At 37.8% G+C, this 20,484-nt stretch overlaps 1 protein-coding gene across 5 annotated transcripts in view; it reads right to left on the bottom strand.

Annotated features, from left to right (window-relative positions):
* The window catches only part of MCTP1 (multiple C2 and transmembrane domain containing 1), a 291,466-nt gene that overhangs the window by 93,216 nt on the left and 177,766 nt on the right, over nt 1-20,484 (bottom strand). For 4 of the 5 annotated variants that reach the window (XM_072860789.1, XM_072860787.1, XM_072860791.1 and 1 more), the window contains 6 exons: nt 20,111-20,204; nt 7,999-8,101; nt 5,778-5,880; nt 5,334-5,435; nt 4,914-4,988; nt 2,974-3,093 (listed from right to left, as the gene is read on the bottom strand). In XM_072860789.1, the coding sequence (XP_072716890.1) occupies nt 2,974-3,093; nt 4,914-4,988; nt 5,334-5,435; nt 5,778-5,880; nt 7,999-8,101; nt 20,111-20,204 (597 nt within the window). Of the gene's footprint in view, nt 1-1,245; nt 1,381-2,973; nt 3,094-4,913; nt 4,989-5,333; nt 5,436-5,777; nt 5,881-7,998; nt 8,102-20,110; nt 20,205-20,484 lie in introns of those variants that run through there. The other variant, XM_072860790.1, reaches the window with a different exon arrangement.

Here is a 20,484-nt window from a genome sequence, read left to right on the forward strand (position 1 = left end):
AAAGCATTTCCTTTCCTAATATGTCCCAAAGAATGTAAAGGTTTGAGACAGCTAAGTTCTGGAGTACAAATAAACAGCAAGCCCCTTCAATGAACACTTTTAGTCTCGACGACTAACATTGTGACTCTCCAAGAAGAATGACTTTAAAAAGAGCTGCAGGGAACACCAGTGTGTGAAGAGCATAAAGCAGATAACTGTAGTTTATTATAGAGTCACCATATTAATCAAGGCTTTCTGTGGGTTTCCAAGAGTAGTCCTCCTTTCCAGATCTCTCCTTAATTACAAGTAACTTACTACATTTCTAAGAACTGAGTTGGTCTGTCCGAATTTCTTCACCTGTGGTCTTCTGTAACAGTGGCCCCATCAGAAAGTAAAGACATGGGGTCAGGTACAAGAAAAGGGTACCTGTAATTGTAACACCAAGAACCTGGGGCAATGGGAGATCTGAAAAATCAACCCTCACATATGTAACTTACGTGAAATGGCTGTAAATCTGTATTGCGATCATACACCCATCAAGGTATGTCTTCAAATCCAACAGGAGGGAAGAAATGGTTAGTTTAAAGGTTTACTTCTTGTACATTATTTATTAGTCTGCCTACAGAGCTGGAAACCTCCAGAACAGCCTATTTCTCATCTCCTTTCTGGCACTGACATTTCACTGTGACATTCTCCAATCTCTGGGAGACAACTTCAAGAGGAGATACGATTCGTATAATAGTGAAGAGAGGAAAATGACATATATAAGTACAGGTTTTTTACAGAATCTATTAAATTCCAGTGTAACCTTAGTGCAAGCATAATTCAGCATTACACGTGCAAGTGGACCACTCTCAAAAATTTTCAAGGGCCTATGATAGCTATGAAACTCCAGAAACCATCTAAATCCAAAGCTTATGATCGTGATAGAAATTCATGTAGATTTGACTTGGCTAACAAACACTTATCAATGTTTTGCCCAACAGAGGGATGATTTGATCCTTGGACAGAATAACATCAGGTTGAAAAGCACAGGATGTACTTTGGGTGCAGAGCAGGAACACATCTGTGAAGTCACAGCACTGATGCAGACGTAATGTGTCCATAACTACCACAACCACCATATAGCAAAACAAATACTAAAAGGAAACTACGAAAGCAGGCTTTTGAGCTATAGATATAAATATATATATGAATATATATGTAAATAAAATCAGGAACACGTTTCTACTGCAATACACTATAACTACAATAATGACTTATACTCACTACAAACCTCCCCACTCAAATTCTGTGTTTTATGTATTTCCAACTACTTATTATGACAGTGAATTTCTTCTGTGATTGGAAACAACTACAACTTCAAAGCAACACAACTTCTTCCATGGCCACAGCAGCACACTACGAGAAAGAAATAATTTCATTTGCCCCAAAGAATAGGATGATTTTCCACTTCCTTTCTTCCACCAATGACAGGTGGGTTTTTCACATACGTATTAAAATCAGACTTGGACAGATGAGTATTTACTAACTGGAGCAGTAATAGCAACATGAACATTTGAGTTTTACATAGAAACACTCATTTTCCTACAAAATTTTGATCATTTTAAACTGAAATAATAACAGATCATCTTTATAAATTAAACAGTACCAAGTATATTTAGATTTTTGCACATAGTGTAGATACTACAGATGCCAGTTAAAGTATAAAAACCCTGAGAGTGTGAACAACACATGTATCTCCTGTACTCTTGATAAATATTGCAACCAAGGACCGACAGCTTGCTGCCATCCTTTGACAGGCTACAGGGGGGTTTAACAAGTCACTTAGTACAAATTGAGCCCTGCTAGAAGAAACTTCCTGCAAAACAGCATGATGTAGTGACACACCAACGTACCCCATTTTACCGTGCCAGTGCAGCCAGCTCCAGTGCCTGGTTTGATGTCTCCAAATTTGAGGCACCTGAGCTTTAGGCACCCAAGCTAGGAGTACTGTCAGCAGACTCCCTCTATAATTATTCAAAGAAAGTGAAAAAATTCCCTGTTCATATTCATGGTGGAGAGGCTCATAACTTCAGTATTGCAGCCAGCTTAATAAATTTAGATGTTCCAGAAAGTGTGTCCATGCACACATCTTTACTCTTGGTGGGACTCTCTCAGGTAAAAAACAAACAGGGACTCTGGTCTCATTTGTAGTTCATATGATTTTGAAAATAGAAAGATATTCATCTGGGAAACACAATGTAATCTACAATTATGCTTGGAATTTTCAAAATTTAACAAGAAAATAAAGGTTAATAATAATGAAGCTAATGTTTATGGACAAATAGCAGTTTCATTTAAATCACTAAAAATGAATTAACTAAAAACTGAACTATGACCAGAGCTTGATATCTAAAAGGTACTAGTTTGTTTGCATTAATGATTTTAAAGTTGGTTTTGTTGTCTTTTGTTTTGGTTTGGTATTTTTTTTAACCAAGAACACTAAATCTTAGTAAGGAAGCAACTCTCTGGGTCCAGAGCTTTGTAGTTCCAAAAAAGTTACAGGCATAACACATATTGATATGTGCAGGACAAAATAACCCTCATTTTATATTCCGGAGATGTAAAAGCATTCATGAAATATTCAAAACAAGTTTTAGAGTAAATATGTAATATACAAGGGGGCCAAACAAAATTTAACAGAAGTAACGTGTGAGAAGCTCAAAATAGATCCATGGTTCACTGACTGTATTTTGAGTTGTATCAGTTGCTTATGTTATTGTAAAATTATAAATTAAAAAAAACCCCAAACTTTCTCTCTTGTTTGTGTGACATTTTAAACTTAATTACTTTTTAAAAAAGAAGTGAATGAACATGATTTGCAGTATCTTCATAATGCAAAGTTTTAAATAAAAAAAAAATCAGAACACCCCACATCAGTACTGTATTGTCTCTCAGTCTAGAACACAAATACTCCAGGGTGATATAACAGTAATTTAAAGGAGATCATACCAAAAAAGCAGCGAGACTTCTTGGGGGAGAATCCCAGTCAAAGCAACTGCTAATGTAGTAGGCGGCATTTATGAGCACCATGACACAACGCTTCATCCGGATAAAGTTTCTTAACAGTAGCTGTTAAAAAGATGAAAGAATGAAAATGTTTCAAAACCCCAAAAGCTTCAGAAGAGGCTCACACTTACAATATTGTCATTCTTAATTTCAGTGAAGATTGAGAAAATAACATGTTAAGCTCTCTAGCTCACAAACTGAGGAAGATAGTTTAAAATTTGAGAGACTTGGAAGAAAGAGAATTTGTTAGTTGTGTCAACTGATATTTGTCGAATTTAATTCTAAATGGTACACAAATTGTTGTTCAATTTTGAAAAGCCACTTGCAAAATTTCACAAATGATTTTGTTATTAAGATTTCAAAGTTTTATTAAGTAGGCAAGACTTTCCCCATTCTTGACTACTTACCAAATTTTGGCCTTTCTTAATAGATGCTGTAGGACACTAATCTGAGACCATGCAAAATTACTGCTCTAATCTAATTAAGATCACCTACACCCTTTACATCCAATTTTTTCTTCATTTGTAACAAATTTGTCTGCTGTGATGTATGTTGACCACATGTTTTTAAGTATTTATCAAAGTAACTTTAACTGCATACATTCAATCTATGTAGAGATGAGATGTAACAGTGCTGGGTTTTGATTCAGGAGAACCCTTAAATCCTCTAAAATGGCAATACACTTGACCAAAAAAAAGTGAACAAACCAGTGAATGATTTAATTTGTGTATTGAGTAGCATAGAAAATGCTAGCTAGGTGAGAGACATTCAGTCTCAGAAAATGTGGATGTTTTAAAATGCGACCGCATCAGTCATACATAAAGAGTCCTTTTTTTTCCCTGCCCTAAGTGGTATTGTGGTGGGGTATCTCATGCAAGCTAATTTAAAAGAAAACAACCTGAAGTGGGTATTTAAAGTTTACTCATCCTGCCATCTGCAAAAAGCACAATGCCATTTTCTGTTATAAAAGTGGGGAGAAGAATGAATCTTGAAAAAAAGGCCTTGCTGCTTCTTTGCTGGCATAGCAGTGCAAAATGCAGCTTTAGTAACTGCATTACTCACAACAGTAAAGAAAGAAATATTTCGCCTCTTGAAATCTTGTTTAATGAAATACATCATACAACTGATATAAAATTCATCCAGCAGGTAATTTAAATCATGCTCAGGTCTATAAGCTTTCAGCAAAATAAAAACAGTTTTGAGACCTTTGCCTTTTCACTGCAAACAACAAATACCTTGTTCCCACAGTCCAACCAAAAGCCCAGTTCTCTCTATATAAAACAGATTATTTGTGGAACATGAAAAACTGAATCAAAAGTAGTTCAAGTGGAGAAAAAGATGTGTGTTTAAATATTTTTTTACCAAAACATTAAAACTGTGAGTGGCAAAAATACCCAGAAAAAAAGAGAAAAAGGGTCCAGACATTTCCTACACATAGGACTCTCAAAAGTAATACAGAGTTTTAGTCTGCTTTCACCTTTGATTCAAACCTCACCCACCTAACTTATTTAAAATTTGGCTAAAAGAATGCCGAAAGACTCTCTACTCTGCAACAAACTGAGATCTTTTGGATCAAGGTTAACAGCAAAAATTTATGCAAGACTTAGTTTACATGCACCTGTGCTATAATCTGATATGTGTGGAACCTGATGGTTTCAACTGTGTTCTTATTCACGTATTTCATGGAAATTAAGCTGCAATTTATAGAGGAGACACAATAAACCCATGTATTTTGTTTCTGCCTTTTCCGACCTATCATATTCTTTTGTAAACAGGTAATGAAAATGTTATTCTTTACCCTCAGCAGTATGATACCAGATATTTGGATGTGCACACTTGATATTAAGGCTTTCGGAAAGGATTAGTGTTTCCTTACTCTTTACCTGTTTAGACAGTCTGTTTTCCTCTTCAATGTACTTCTGTTCTTTGGGCATTAAGGTTCGTATGCTGGCTTTCACCTATGCATTAAAATGTGTGTCAGTATTTCAAGCTTACTTGCTCGTTACTAATAACACATGCTTCAATTTGCAAAAATTACGAAGTTTCAAAGTCACGGCTGCCAAGCCCGCGACACATAAACGTACACAGAGGCATGAGTTGCTGCTCCTTACATTAGCAGCAATAGCAGCGGCAGCAGCAACAAAAAGAGTGGGTGTGCCAGGCAGTGGCAGAAGAGTATTCTGTAGTATACATCAAGGTTTAGAGAAAATAAGGAATGACAGAAATTCTCTACAAATCAGGAACAAAAGCTTTCATGAAACCGAACTCTTTAGCAGTACAAAAAAGCCAAAGTTAAGACTTACAGCATTAAAAATCACATCTATTTCAAGATAGATGACCCCCTTTGTTGGCCCTGTCAGCTGCTTGTTTTTCAAGACGTAGGCTTTCTGTTCACCATTTTGAATCTGCAGGAAAAGGACATGACAGCCGTCTGTCTCGCGGTCTCCACTGAATACCCCCCCCCGGTGACCCCTGACCCCCAGCTGCTGAAACTGACAGAGAACCCAAAACAACTGTGGCAAGTCTGACAAGTACCTGTTCATTACCAGGACCGAGTCTGTCAGGAAAAATTAACTATCATGGGATTCAACATGGCCGTGAATTGAGTATGTTAAAATTTTAGTGTTCTTATTACAGACCTTGGTTGAGAAATGACAGACACAGAGCTGCAAATCTTTTTTTTTTTTTTTTTTTCCCCCCTTCAGCACGAAAAATACAGAGTGGTATGTCAGGTGAATGAAACTTACAGACAGCAACGGTATAGCAACTTTGCCTAGAAAGTCAGCACTCCGATCGCGGTCTTCGTCATAAACTGTCACTTCAAGCACTGAGTGGATGTCTTTAATATTGCTACAAAGGGAGAAGCACACACAGAAGAGAGAAGTTACCTACACCAGCAGATACCAAGGACAAAACCGTGAAAGGTTAGCAAAACCAGATACCCGTCTATTTTTCCAAGCCATGGCAGAGAGCAGAACTTAAGTAAATGAGGCATTCCTCTGTATAACCCAAACGCTTTCTAAGGGCTGCAGCGATCGCTCTCTCTCCCTGCGAGGCTTTCCCAGCAGAAGTTTCCCAAAGGATGTTGCTTTAAATCTCCTACCTGGCGTTTGCACCACATGAGCTGCAAGGAGAGCCAGCACGGAGCAGCACGGGGGGATTTACAGCCGCAAGCAGCAGGACTGAGAGCCTTTAAGGGCTATCCCTTACACACTGCTATCCTTGCAGCAATTCTTACTGAAAATACTGTGAAATCTGTAGGTTTGTAAATGAAAATAATTACGAGCTACATGAGCATATCCTTGCACTGAGAGCAAGCTCTTCAATTCTAAAATCCTTGCTTAATTACAAATATACAACAGTCATTACAACAAATTAGGAACAAGCATTACAAAATGATGCATTTTTCAGCTACTACTCTTTTTTGCCTGTGAGCTATTAAACACTCCATCAGCATGCACAACAAATGTCACTATATATTGTAAACTCTCAAGTGAAAAATTCACATTCCTTATTCACAGAAAAAAACAGAATTGTTTGAGAGAACTCATCTTTGATCAAATGGCTGATCCAAGAAATACAAATTCAAGCAAAGCAGTTTAACTTCAGTAAAATATACACCTCCAGATTAAACTGGATTGCTAACCCAAAATTAATTAACAAATCGGAGGATAAATAAAATAATCAATGCAAATATACATAGAAGAGAGGCAAAAACTCTCCTTGAAGGCCTCCGAGTTTTTCTGTTTGATTCCTGATTAGTCTTTTGTCCTCTACAAAACCAGGCAATTTCCTATGCAGAGAACACTGTCGAGTAGTAGAGGATGATTAGTTATTGGCTCCATTAGTAGATAATTAAAAATAAATTAATGAAGAATTTAGCCTGGTTTTGCAGATACATAAATGAGAGCTACGTTAATAAGCTAGGGAAAAGTACAACTGTTGTGAGATTTTTTCCTTTTGTTCTGAGTTCATTCCTGAGAGCTCACTCCAGGACAAGAAAAGCTATGGATGCCAAATATATGAATGACAAATTTAGAGGAAAAAAAATTAAAATCAGACTGTGTTTTGAGATCAAGGGCAAAACATAGTATTTTCATTTATGATAAAGTAAAGCATGTATACACAAAGCTAAAGCTTCTACTGTTTTTGCAGTGGATTGTTAGCTGATTTCAGCAGCAGAGAAACCTGCAACTGATCAGTTTTCTACTCATTGGTGTCACACTGCAGTCAGATAGAGAGAAGCAGGGAGAAAAAGAAGGCAACTGAGCAACAGAAATAACAGGAACATTTTGTTTGTGGAAGATTTTTTTCTATTTTGTCAGAGCCTTTTACTGTCTTCAAAATAACAGAAGGATAAAAAACCCCAACTGCATCACTTCGCAATAAACTAAATGTTTAAGACTGCATTTTACCCAATATCAGCATTGTGCTAGTATGATTACTAGATGGTATTGTGAGAAGTGCAGTTGGTAAATGGAAAGAACAAGTGGAGAGCATCTGATCATAATTCAGAGAAGTATGAATGCATTTAAATGTCCTTCCTTTATATAGTTATTTAATGTTTATTAAAGTTAAGAACCACATTTTAATGAAGGTCATAATCACAGTATCTTCTTTCCTACCCAAAACTTCAGGGCCAAATCCATCACACTGTCAAACTCTCACCGAAGCTAGCAGGAGTCTCAAGTGCTTAGCATTACTCGTGCCTGGTTTCCAAGAAACAGACCTTGCTTTTTTACCTTCAAAATGGTACCTCTTCTCTAATTTTTTTCATGTTTTTATCCCTCAAAAATGTATTCAGCTGTTTGGTTTAGAAATATCAGTATGTCAACACTATCCTTGTTCAGAATCAGCAGTAGGTATCCTTGATTCACACGTACATCCCCTTCAAAACACCCCCCCCCGCCCCCCAATAAAAAACAAACCCCAACCCCTCCCAAACACTCACAAAATCCAAACACCTACAATGTGAAGATTTTGTTCCATTCTGGGTTGAGGTTCTTGTAGACAGTATGTGTCAGCAGTCTGTCATTGTTCAATTCAACTACACAAAATGGGTCACTTTTACCTATAAGAGAAAATTTGGAACAAAATTTATGAACTAAGAAAACCCACCATGAGCAAGGTTTAAATAAAAATTAGTTTTGGGTGTTTTTTTCCTTTTCCTAAGCTGCATTGTAATTCTCTCAGGAATTAATTCAGGGAAGTCCTATGGTCTGCATTATATTCAAGATGATCATAACAGGCTGTTCAGCTCCATAATCTATTAACATTCTTCACTAAAAGAACATCTTTTTTGTCTTAAAAAAAAAAAAGGAAAAGAAAAAAAATCACCATACAGACTTTTCTGATGAAAAAACAGCATGTTCCTAAAAGGTGCCAAGCACCCTTCTGAGACAGCTAAGAGAACTTTACTTTAATGGTGCCAATCCTACATTGACTGTAATGATAACATAATTAGAGCATTTTGATATGTAGGAAATGTATTATTCCATATTATTTGTAATAACATAGCACCTATGATACTTATCCAAAGATTACTATGCCTTACATGTTTCACGCTGTACAAATCCTCTCCCCAAAATCAAAAAGCCTTCAAGACAGCCTCAGATAAAAGCCTAACACCAGAGAAAATGGGCAAGTACAATTAAACAATGAGACGATATCAGCTGGAATGATGGGCTGTAGTCTCAGCACAGCAGAAGCTCAAATGTGGTTGAGATTTTTGTATACATTAAAGCACAATGAAGTAGCTTTGCATATATTTAGAAGAAGGTCCCTCAGCATGAAAGCCACCACAGGAGAAAGTATGAAGATGCTGCTTTGAAAATGTAATATGTAGATAATGGAAGCGGTATCCTAGACTGGATGTGGAAGTTGATTTTTTTTTTTTTTTAAGCTAAAGAAAAAGAATTAGGAAAGGAAGTGTGTGTGTATATGGGTGCCCCTGAATGTGAAATAAGCAGCTTATAACCAATGACTGCAGGTGAGCCATGCTTAGATACCAAGCAAGGAGCAAGAAAAATAATCACAACTGAAAGTTTAGGGGGAAGACATGAAACTTATAGTAAGCTTTTTCTTAGACACCCACGAGGCCAAGATTTGTATTTGGAAAGGAGAAGGAGGAAAGTAGACACCTGAATCTTGTGCTTAACAACAGTTTGCTTGCGTAAAAAAGGAGCTCTCCAAAGAGGGAGGAAGAAAAGGGAAGACTGATATCTCCAGGGTTTCGGGGCAACCCTGAAATTTCCTGGAAGGGTAAGAAGGTGTTGCAAGGAAGATCTGAGGAACAGCCATGATGGAAGGAGCAGTAACGAAAACATGAGGGGCATGGTGAGAAGACAGTTGCAATAAAGAGGCAATAAAGGGAAGAAATCACAGTGTGGAGTAAATTAGTTAACTCATATTTCAAATTATGACAGTAATGACAACCACTATAAATGCTGGCCAAGACAGGGAGATGCTATCCCTCCTACCTATTTTGATTTCCTCCAGTAACTGAAGAGAACAACATTTGCCTTTGGCACAGAATACAAGCATTATTTTCCTGTAAGGCTACAAATATATAAGTAGAAAGCTGTACAATAAATTGCTGCTCCCAGAACCCAAGGGAACTTTGATGGAAATTAACAAGTGCATACTACAGAGTGGCTCGTTCTTGTGTCTGGACTTTCTTTGGACAGCAAAGTGTTTGAAAGTTATTGAGTGTTGGCATTGGCCTTCCACAATCAAATCTAGCACACTAAGCAATTGTATTTCACAGTGCCTTCAATAACTCCATAATGCTTGGTCATGCATTATAAGAAGCCATAAATTGAGTAGCTCAATGGGGCTACATTAATGATATTAGGGAGGCATGTAATTTGTTTCATACCTTATACAAATGACAATGAAATCAATATTTAGACAAAGCTGTCCAGGGGTCACATCTCCCAAACTGCAGTATTGATTCAGACTACATCAGAGGTTAATGTGCATATTATTAACTTTAATGATAAAGAATAATTGTTTTAAACACATTGTGAATTACAGTTAGAGTTGATGTTTACCTTCTCTAGAAAACAATACACCGCTGAATCTTTCCCATTGAACTTGAAAAATGATTAATTCATTAGTCAGCAGAGCTGGATATATCACACATCTCAATGTTCTCCTACTTCACAAGCCTAAAAGTTGGTAGGAAACTTAAAAAAATCATATTTATTTAAGTTCTGTAGGTTTCAGTATTTGAAAAAGAAACACCCAGAAGATAGTTAAAATAACAAGGCAGAACTGACACAGCAGGTGAGTTAGGTGATATTACTTTATCTCCTTTTTTAAAGTATCATCAATCATATTTGGATATGATGGTACAATGTGATTTGTGCTTCTTAATCGTATACAGACACAGGAAAATGCACTGCAGTGTCTAAAGGCCATCTTCTGTAAACAAAGAAGGTATTTACTACGTTCATTTATTTTCTGCATCTGTTGACATGCACTTTTTCAATGACTCGCCTTATAGATTTATATGGATATCAATCCACTTAAGAAAGCTAAATAATATGCAACATCAATCACAGAGGTCCTTGATCAAACCAAAGACAAATGGTTTTCAGAAATAAAAGAATCCCCCTCTCCCACTCAACATTTCATGTCTCCTCCCCCCATAACTTGAAAACAGTTCAAGACCAAATTTGAGAAAAGGAAGTATTGTGAAATGGTACAAGGGAGGGCCCAAATATAATGGTTGACAAGTAGAAGTTTCCTGGCTATGAACATCTCTACTAAGGAATACTGTTTTTACCATATGAGGAGGCTATGAAGTTCCCATATGCAAAGCCCTTCACCATCGCCTATGGGCACTTCTTCCGTATGCTAAAACACTCATAACCAAGCTGGGTATCTGAAAGGCAACACTCTTCACTGATGTGCTAAACATATGGTACGTGCAAACGTTGTTTGGATACCAACCCAAATAAGCGAACATGATCCAGAAAGACAAAGCCAGAGCAATGCACAAGTACTTGGTGAAACTCATATCCATCTGTCATCTTTCAAGTTCTCATTATTAGAAAGAATAACTGTGATCTTAACTCTCACTGACAGCCATGGCAACCTGCTGCATTGCAAGAGTGTTCAAAATAATGGGATCATTCCCAAGGAAAGCCTCAAGAGAGCACTAAAACATTAAAAGACATTGTCCTTAGGTCTCCTTGGTTTCTAGGAGGACCAATGAAATCCAGGAACTTACAACATATATTCATCACTCTATTATTCAAACCCCGTACCTTAAGCACAACACACACTCTAATCAAGGCAGCCTCAACTTCTGTCTAGTTAATGCAACTAGCAATTTCAAACAAGAGATAGATAAATGGTTTTCCTTGTTTTTATAAAAAAGAACCACACATGTTTAGAAAAGTACGTGTTGTCCATCTACCAGTTCTAAAAGTACACTTAAAAACCTTCAACTAGACTTGTGCTGCCTAAGCTCAATTACATCATTCTAAATTATGTTGTCACCACAAGTATGCCTTTCACCACAGACTAAATCACAATCGTCATATATCACCATATATCACCTGTCATATGTCAAGAAATTCTACCCAAATCCCTGTGTCTACTGAGGATCTTCAAACTAGCTCCTTGCTCCATGCGTTTCGTAGGCCTCCAGCTACTGTTCCAGTGACTTTAGAGGTATTTCACTCTATTGATCAGGAGGACATCCACAAACGTCTTCTGAATACAGCCCTAAATGTGTGCTCAGTGCTGTGCAAAGAATAAGGGGACCCACCACCTGCTTAAGGCACTTACACATTAAGAGTATGCTCCCAGAAACACCAAAACCAGCACTTACGATTTTGAGTAATCCCATGACCTCAGTGGGACTAATCACTATTACACCTAGCACTGTTTGAAGGAATTCATGAGACAAGTAGGCAGTAAAGCCAGTGAAGTACACCTTGCCGCTGACTGAAATCAGACCTGCACTGAACCTCAATAAGACGTAAAACAAATCTCATTAATCCATTCTGTTGCTGTAACGTCTCATGCTTTTTGGACTCTACTTACACAGTGCTAAGGGCTCCTGAAATGACAGAAATAAATTGCTAATTTACATAATACGCATAATAATCTGGGAGGGAAAGCAGCTTCTCTTTTGACGGATCTCCCTCACCTTTTTTTCCCCCTTTTTCCCTGATCAATTACAGACCTGGTCTATCTGAGAATGTCCCCTGGAAGGAATTCTACTTTGTAATGTAAGCTCCCACTGAGAAAAAATTAAAGAACTACTTTTCTTTTGAAGCTTCCCATTTTATTCACCATTCCACACATTGTGTCTAGTTTCACAGAGATCGTTGTTTATGCTATGCTGCATCGCATTTAATCTTTAGACAGTTGGCGAGACCAGAGCACAAACTGAGATTACTTCACTTAGATCTAAGTAAGGTATTTTACTTCAGTCAGCACTGTGTCCCTCACGTTGCACACTGTACACACATTACGTTAGTCTTTTGCTTGTCACCTTACTTCTCAGAACTATCACATGCTCCAGGATGAACTGTACACTCATCAATTCAAACCGGCCAAACTCTACACAGTGGTTAAGCTGCAAGAGAGGCTAACCAGGAACTAGAGCGGTCTTATTTATTATTTACTTCAAAACTCAAAGTCCCCCACAGCCCCCAAAGTCCTTCACAAAAGAAATGAAGTCAGTTTGGAGCTCAGATTCATTATCTGGAGCTCAGAAGGTTGGCCACTGGAACAACTTTTTTCTCCTGCAAGTATATAAAACACACTTTTTCATCATAGAAAAGAGAAATAAATAGTGACAATTTTTCATTGCTTCTCAAAATATTTAGAAAATCAAACCAACAAAACCTCAACCTCCCCACAATTTTAGCTTCTGAATTTTCTTCTCAAGTAGCTACAGCACCACGTTGCCTAACAGTTTTCCTGTGTTTTTCACTTGGAAAAGTTTGGGAAAGGCCCTTTCCATCAGTTCGAAGATCACAGGACTTCCACATTTGTAGATCAGCTGGCTCACTATGCTGGAACTCATCAGCAAGCACCAGAGATGTTAGGCAGCTTGTGAACCCTTGTGAACTGATGTTCTCGGGCTGGTGGACCAGTCTCAGACACATGCCACTGCAGCCCATCTTCCAGGCTGGAGGTGAGCTGGACTCTGTCCAGTCTAGTGGGTAGCTGAAACTATAAAACGTTGGGCTTCATCTCAAATTCAACTCCGAAAGTATTTCTTTTTCACAAGAGATTGAATGACCTGACCAATTCAGATGCAAGTATCTTCTGTTTGTATAAATATGAACTTTACCTGAATATTACAGCTGTCAAACTGCAATACAGTATAATTCATATTTCTGGGCAAGTTAAACAGGTATGTCCCTCAATGGTCCCTGAGGGGGAAGTTGTCCGATAAGAATTTTTGATTCTTGGTAGATTGTTTTCCCAGCAAAAATTCATTGTGGAGCACTGCAATTCTTCCAAACAGGGACTTCAGTTCAACATAATTGCACATTTGTACTCACTTTCTAGCTCCACTTGTACACAAATAGGAGTTTTTATTGATGAAAAGCTATCAAAGCTTAAATCTACATTTCTTGCTTGCCGTGTTTTGTACAAGTTAAACTGTGATATCCTTTTATTATAAAACTCTATTAAATACATGCATTTGTCTCCAGAAAACTGCATGTCATCTGCATATTATTCGCTTAATATTGTAAAAAAGGAGACTGTAGCAAACAAACATATGGAAACATCCATATTTTATGCAGTAAGACAACTCCCTGTTTTAGACAGGAAAGAAACACCTGTGTACAGTCATAAACATCATGCTTTTCTGTTTTCTATCTTTGAAAATCCAGCTTGAAGGGAAGAAAATAAAAAATCAGAAAGACCATCAGTTGTTGCAGAATTACTCTTTCTTTCTTAATCAGAGCTGTCATGGACTCTTACAAGGAACTACCATTGACGCAATTGCTTTTCAGAGTAGATGCAAGCCATGAAGCATATGGCAGACCCACCTGTCCCCTGAAACACTTGTTGCACTTCATAGGGATTAACTCAGAAGGGACATCAGATAGCATGGGGCTAGCTCCCCGTGAGCCCTGTGGAGATACTTCTACCATGGCTACAGAAAGCATGCATTGCTTCTGTATATGTCCAGAGACACAAATAATTTCCTAGTTTTGCTTCTTCAACAGTTTTCTCAACAAAAGGAACCATGTGGCAGGCTAAATATAGATTGACATATAACATTTACCTGCCACTGATCAGTCTGTAAAGTTATATAAACTGATAGAAAGTCAACACCAGCATTGGCTAGAACGTGAACGCATTTTAAGCAAATAGCTAACTTTATTCTGAACTAAGTATTACATGAATTTTTGCATTGTTCAAATTACATTATCCAAACTGAACTAGAATCACGGACTACTAAAAAATGTTTTGGATTGTTTAAAAATTTAATAGGAGATTTCAATTCCATTTCTACTTTTAAAAGTCAAGTTCACAAACCACAACTTCACAAAGTTCAACCAAGTTTAACGTGGTTATGAAAGCTGAGATATTGTTTGAATATTTCATAGGCTATTATAGTTCTCCCCTACTGCTGGCCATGCCTGTCCATTACAGATCTAAGTCCCCACAGCCAAAAAAGGCCTTTATTTTTTGGGAAGACAAGACAGCCAGTTCATGACTCTGGGGGGCAGTGCCACTCATGCAGACGCTAATGTCACTAATGTTGTTCCAAGCTCCCTGCCAGCCAGCTGCTTGCAACAGAGCAGTCAGCCTGACCTTTGGCCAGGAGGAGGAATGGCTCAAAAGCATGAGAAGCTGCCTTATCTAATGGATTAAGTACAGGACCCGGGCCAAATGCCAGCTTTGACAAGGACTTGCTCTGTCGGCCTTAGCTGAGTCAGTTAACCTTTCTTAGTTTTCCATCTTTAAAATTGAAATGATAATTCCTCTTTAACAGTGCTGCTGCAAACATGTTGCAATGGACTGATACCATGAATGCGTGAGATACCTTACCAGTCGATTCAGTGTAGTGCCACAATCGTGTTACTCTCATTTCCACAGAATATTGACACAAAAAAACCCAATGTTAATAATCACAAGCCATCCTTTCACTGTACATTTAGTTCTAAATGCTATGGTTAACCAAAAACGTCTTTTAAATCCTAATTTTGCCACTACTATCCTAAAACTGCTACTTTCTTAAAAAAAAAAAGTAGTTTTGCAGTACATGAGATTGGATTGATGTCTTCAGGCGACCTATAGGATAGGACCAGGTGAGATTTTATCTACCACAGAATACTGCCCATGTAGTAGATTTCCGTACTCTGTGAAGATAATTCAAGTGTATATTGAAATCTGGTTGCACTAATTGACAGAGCAAATTACTTTTGGAACCATATTTCCAAAGAGCCCCTGAATTTATTCCTTCAATTTTACATGCATGGGCTTCCATACCTTTGTGAATTTAACATTTGTGTACATCACCCTGACATTTCCTAGCATTTGAAGAACAATTTCAAAGACTATTTTTGCACATGTGGTATTAGGACATTTTAGTAGAGCAGATTTTAGAAAACTCATTTACATTCTGCACATTTAGCCATCTTGGTATCTTTATCCCACTTTCAAGTACTTTAATCAAAATTTTAGCATGGAATTTTCTTAGATGAGAAGCTGAATTCCAGACATAAAACTGAAAAAGAAGAAAAAAAAATTATGCCTCATTTTCTATGCTTAGTTTCTGTTCTTCAGAGGAGGAGAAGCCTGAAAAGCTTTTGACTGTAAACCTAAATATCACCGAGCTCTTTAGTAAAATCTGTCTGACATACCAGGTTCTGAAATCATGGTACCCAAAAAAACTGCAGACAATTGATTAATAATGAGGTCAGAAATACAAATAAATTTACTTCTAATGAAGACTGGAGACACAGTAATCAAAGTGTTAAAAATTCATTTCATGCACATCTCATTTGCCTCTTAGCTGATATTTATCACATAATTCTGTGAGAAAGTAGAGGCCTAAGATGCTCCAGATAAATGTCTCAATTAATTGTACAGAGGTAGCCCTCTTTGAGCTGAACCAGAGCTGTGAGCTCTTTATTAAAAGCACTATTCTGTAGCCTGTAACCTTGTTCCTTGACTCCTCTCTAGTTTCCAATTTAAACAAGTCCCCATGCGGCCCGCTCTAAAGGGCTTTGTCTCCCTGTCATTGTTAAGAGAGCCGAGGCATCCTGGAAGTGTGAAATCAGACCTCATGAGCTGAACGGTTCCCCAGGGAACGCCGGACCACGCAGAAGGTCAAAGTCATGGGCTGGACCATCTGAAAGCGTCTGATCGCCGGTCTGTGACACAGCGAGCAGGGTGGGGGCAGGGGAGAGGGGAGCCAGGGGGCTAGAATTGAACACGTCTTAATTAAAGCCCAAAGACAGCAAAACAAACTGTTTTCTAGGCAGGCCGTCACACGGAGCTTGGATTTTGCTCTGCTAATGAATCCGAGTTGCTAACTATTATTCCTTAAAATAATAGGACTTTCGCTGAAGTTCATCAAACCTGTGGCACATCTTTTCCCACCCTGCTTGCTTCTCGTCAATAATAAGGCAGAGGTTTTGAATGTTATTTTGTGGCACGAGGAAAAGGAGGAATGCATCTGCCCCAGTAAAGGAGACGCAAGCACTGCCTGCAAAGCCAGCAGCCTTCTACCACGATCCACCTATACCTAAATTTAAGAAGGAATATGCTTACCTGACTATTGCCTAAACTGGCACTATGTCATGCTGAAGGGCCTGTTGCTTTCCAAAACTCATAGGGGTTAGGTGAACGGAAGATGTATTAATTTCAGAGGCCAACTGGCACGATGAGTCCATGACACTTCATGTTTTACGCACCACCAGGGTATTCCTTCATGTAAAAGGACGTCACTGTCGGCACACACGCTGCTACGCCAGGGCTCTGCAAGCCTGGAACCCTCGAGAAGGTCTGCCTGTCTTCCAGAGGAACCACAAGCGAGCAAAGATGTGGGGAAAGGGGAAAATATAACTTCTTTTAGCTGAGGATTTAGGGAGAAAACAGCCTCGCACTGAATAGCTAAAACACAGCGGAAGATTTAAATGAAACTTTCTTCTCAGGAGGAGAAGGAAAAAGTAAACACAACGCTCAACGCCTTTCCATTTGTTATAGTTTAAAAAAACATATTAAAAAATACTTGTTTTCCAGGAAGGGGTATTTGCTGTGACCACAATTTCAAACAGAACATAATGTTGCATTGGTGGAAGCCCTAAAATTGTGTTTTGACCATGGAAAGATGCTGTTTTTCTGGGGGAAACACCCTCATAGACCCAGCAATTCTCTCAAAGGCCCCGGTCCTGGACGGCACCCTATTCTTCAGCTCTCCCCAAAATCAAGGTGAGCTTTCAAGCACCAGCGGGGAATCTCTCAGCCCCTCAGCGGTCCTCCCTTTCCTAGACGTCCCTGCAAGCAGGCTGAGCAAGGAGAAGCCTCGCTTTGCTCTTTTCTGGGGTATTTTTAAAACCCAGTTATGGCACATTCGAGCAGCACCTCATTTTCAAACTGGTAGTGCCCACTTGCTCCCCTGCCCACAACTTCACCGAAATTTCAGCCCACCCCGGCATCTTGTTCAACGCATGTGTATGCAGGGGGGTTGTAAACTGAGGCCTGAACCAGCACCCTTAATCTCCCTCTTTTTGAAAAAAAATCTGTACTAACCTTAACGGTTTGAAGTGCACTGTCCAACACTGGGCTATTGAGACTGGAGAAAAAACTGCCCTCGACTATCAACAGTTTATTAGGGGCTTAACTGAAGTGACCTACTGTAGTAGCATTCAGCTGAACAAGGCTATGGGCTTTCTGTGGAAAGGAGAAGAATTGAGGGTTTCATTAAAAAGTAATTTGTGCTTTTTACTCATTCATTCAACGGGAGTCTCAATTGCTCTTTATTCACACAGAGTTAATACAGTATTATACAATGCTGCTCAATGAATGTATGGTAACAAAAGAAAAATTTCACATTTTGAAAGGAAAAAAAAAAATCCTTGCAACTGTAGTAAGATTGATGACTACTTAAAAGATTACAGAAATCTTTTTCCGTCTGTGCTTATGCTTAATGATGGAATATTAAGGATTTTTAAAATCCATTCAGCCCAAACTAATAAATTTTGATTTATTACTTCACATGAAAAGATTCCTGAAAGTGAAATGGGATATGTTCAGCAGACAGGAAAGAGAGCAAATCACAAAGGTACTATACAGGTGTTTCAGCTGCTTTTCAGACTCAGGGGAGGGCAAAAGATTAACTCTGAAAAAACAATATAGTAAGAAGAGCAAACTAGTCCTTCGCTTTTACTCACACAAGCAATCCTTAGTCGTGTAAGTTATACCACTGATGACAGCACTCTCCACACTGACTAATAAGTATTGCTCAGTTCAATAAAGGTGGAGGGTCAAGTTTTATACAATTTTTGCAAACATGATTTATTGACAATCACCAAATAACTACTTTGAGTTATTTCTAAATATTACTATTCAAAGTTTAATCTGAAATGAATGATCTGTACATACCCACAAGTTACTAAAAATAGCTATAAATTACTACAGGAGTTAATAAAACCCCTTTGTCCTCTTTTCAAAATACCATGTATTTTTGTCCAAAATATACAATGATTTCTATAATGTCTGGAATGCACTGCCATCTTACAAAACATAGCTGCTGTATAAATGTTTTTTCTTGCTAATTAACAAATCATGCGGGACACGGGAAGGTATTGCCTGTTCTTCTCCATCTTCCTGGCTGTCGTTCTAAATGCAATGTCTAAAAATTTTTGGTAGCTCTGTACATCTTTAATTGAACCAAATGTATTTCAAAAAAATTTGTTCAACCAGCACAAATGACATGTTGATCTGGAAAAAGACGAAGACTGAACGAGGTCAGGGACTGAATTATCCCATTTGCCCCTGAATAACTTAATCTCTCCCTCTGTTCAGACCACATTGGATTATAAGGTCAAAGCAGAGTGAGGAATCTTTAGAAGCACTTCTCCAACCTCCCCGAAAATAGAATCTGTTATTTTGCATGCCACAAACTGGATGATCAGTTCCAGCAATAAAATGTTTGCTCTGTTACCTTGTCTGAGAAAAAAAAAAATACTGGTACTCATGCTAATTTACAAAAAAACTATTAAAAAGTGAGTATGTTGCTATACATCTACATCTGCTCCTGTAACAGAACATTTATGTCCAAATTGCAGTTAAACCAGCTAGATTAGTATAGTTTCCTTTTTTCCTTTTTTTTTTCTTTTTTTTTTTTTTAAAGCAGAGATAGCTATTTTCTGACACAGAAGCAGCTCATTTTGCTCCATTCAACTTGTGCAGTGTGAAGGTGATTGTACTTAGAGGAGATAACTTGGACCTTTCTGGAGAAATATGGTCAGTATGGCTGAAATACTTTTTCTTTATTTTGAAAAGCAAAAGGTTAAATTATCCATTCAGCTTAATCACATAAAATAGAAAATTAAAAAAGATTTTCTTATTTCCCTTCTTAAACAGATAAGCAGTAGTTAGAGGAAACTTCATTTATTTGAAATGTCTGAAACCAACAGCCTTGCTAAATATCTGGCAGATATCAAGTGGTTATTTTGGCAACAACTTTAAAGTAGTATCTAACTCTAGCACCTTTCATTTGCCTTGTCCTCTGAAATTCAGCTTTAATTTGGATAACTTTTTTAGTTTTATCTACTAGAAAAAGAAATCTTTTCTATGTATTTTTTCCAGGACCTCTGATGGAGAAAAAAGTATACTTCACCCTTCTGAGAAATAACCTAAATAGGGCTCTGCTAGCATTAGCACGACTTGCTGCCTTGCTTACAAAAGTTTTGCTTACAAAAGTTTTGTTTGTCTCCGGATTTTTTCTTTAATGAGCAGAAGGTGAGACTGCGCAAACAGACAATATAGATAAACTTCTGTTTTAAACATTTTTTTTTCCACTTCTAAAAAGGCCCAGTCTTACTACGGTATTTACTGTCACAGAAACTAAATGAATCCTTGCCTGTGACATCAGCTGCCATCAATGCTTCTGCCCTGATGACCTTCACCTGAAGAAATCCCACATCCTTCATGTTATGGAACATCGTCATTGGACTCTAAAAAATAATAAAAAGAAAAATAATTCTGGATTGCAAAAAAGACAAACCGAAAGCAATATTAATAGTCTCCTCCCTAGCCCAGATGTAAGTTAGTGTAATTCTAATGTACTCATACTTTTAAATATTATTTTCTGAAGGATGTACAGTTCTCAGTGTTTCTTTCAGCATTTTGCAACTTTAACTTACCAATGAAAAATGCAAAGAAAAAATTAGAACATGAATTATTAAATATAACACTAATTTTACTGAATTAATCCCTTAATAGTACATGAACAAC

This window comes from Ciconia boyciana, chromosome 4, assembly GCF_034638445.1.
Source record: "Ciconia boyciana chromosome 4, ASM3463844v1, whole genome shotgun sequence".
NCBI classification, from domain to species: Eukaryota; Metazoa; Chordata; class Aves; order Ciconiiformes; family Ciconiidae; genus Ciconia; species Ciconia boyciana.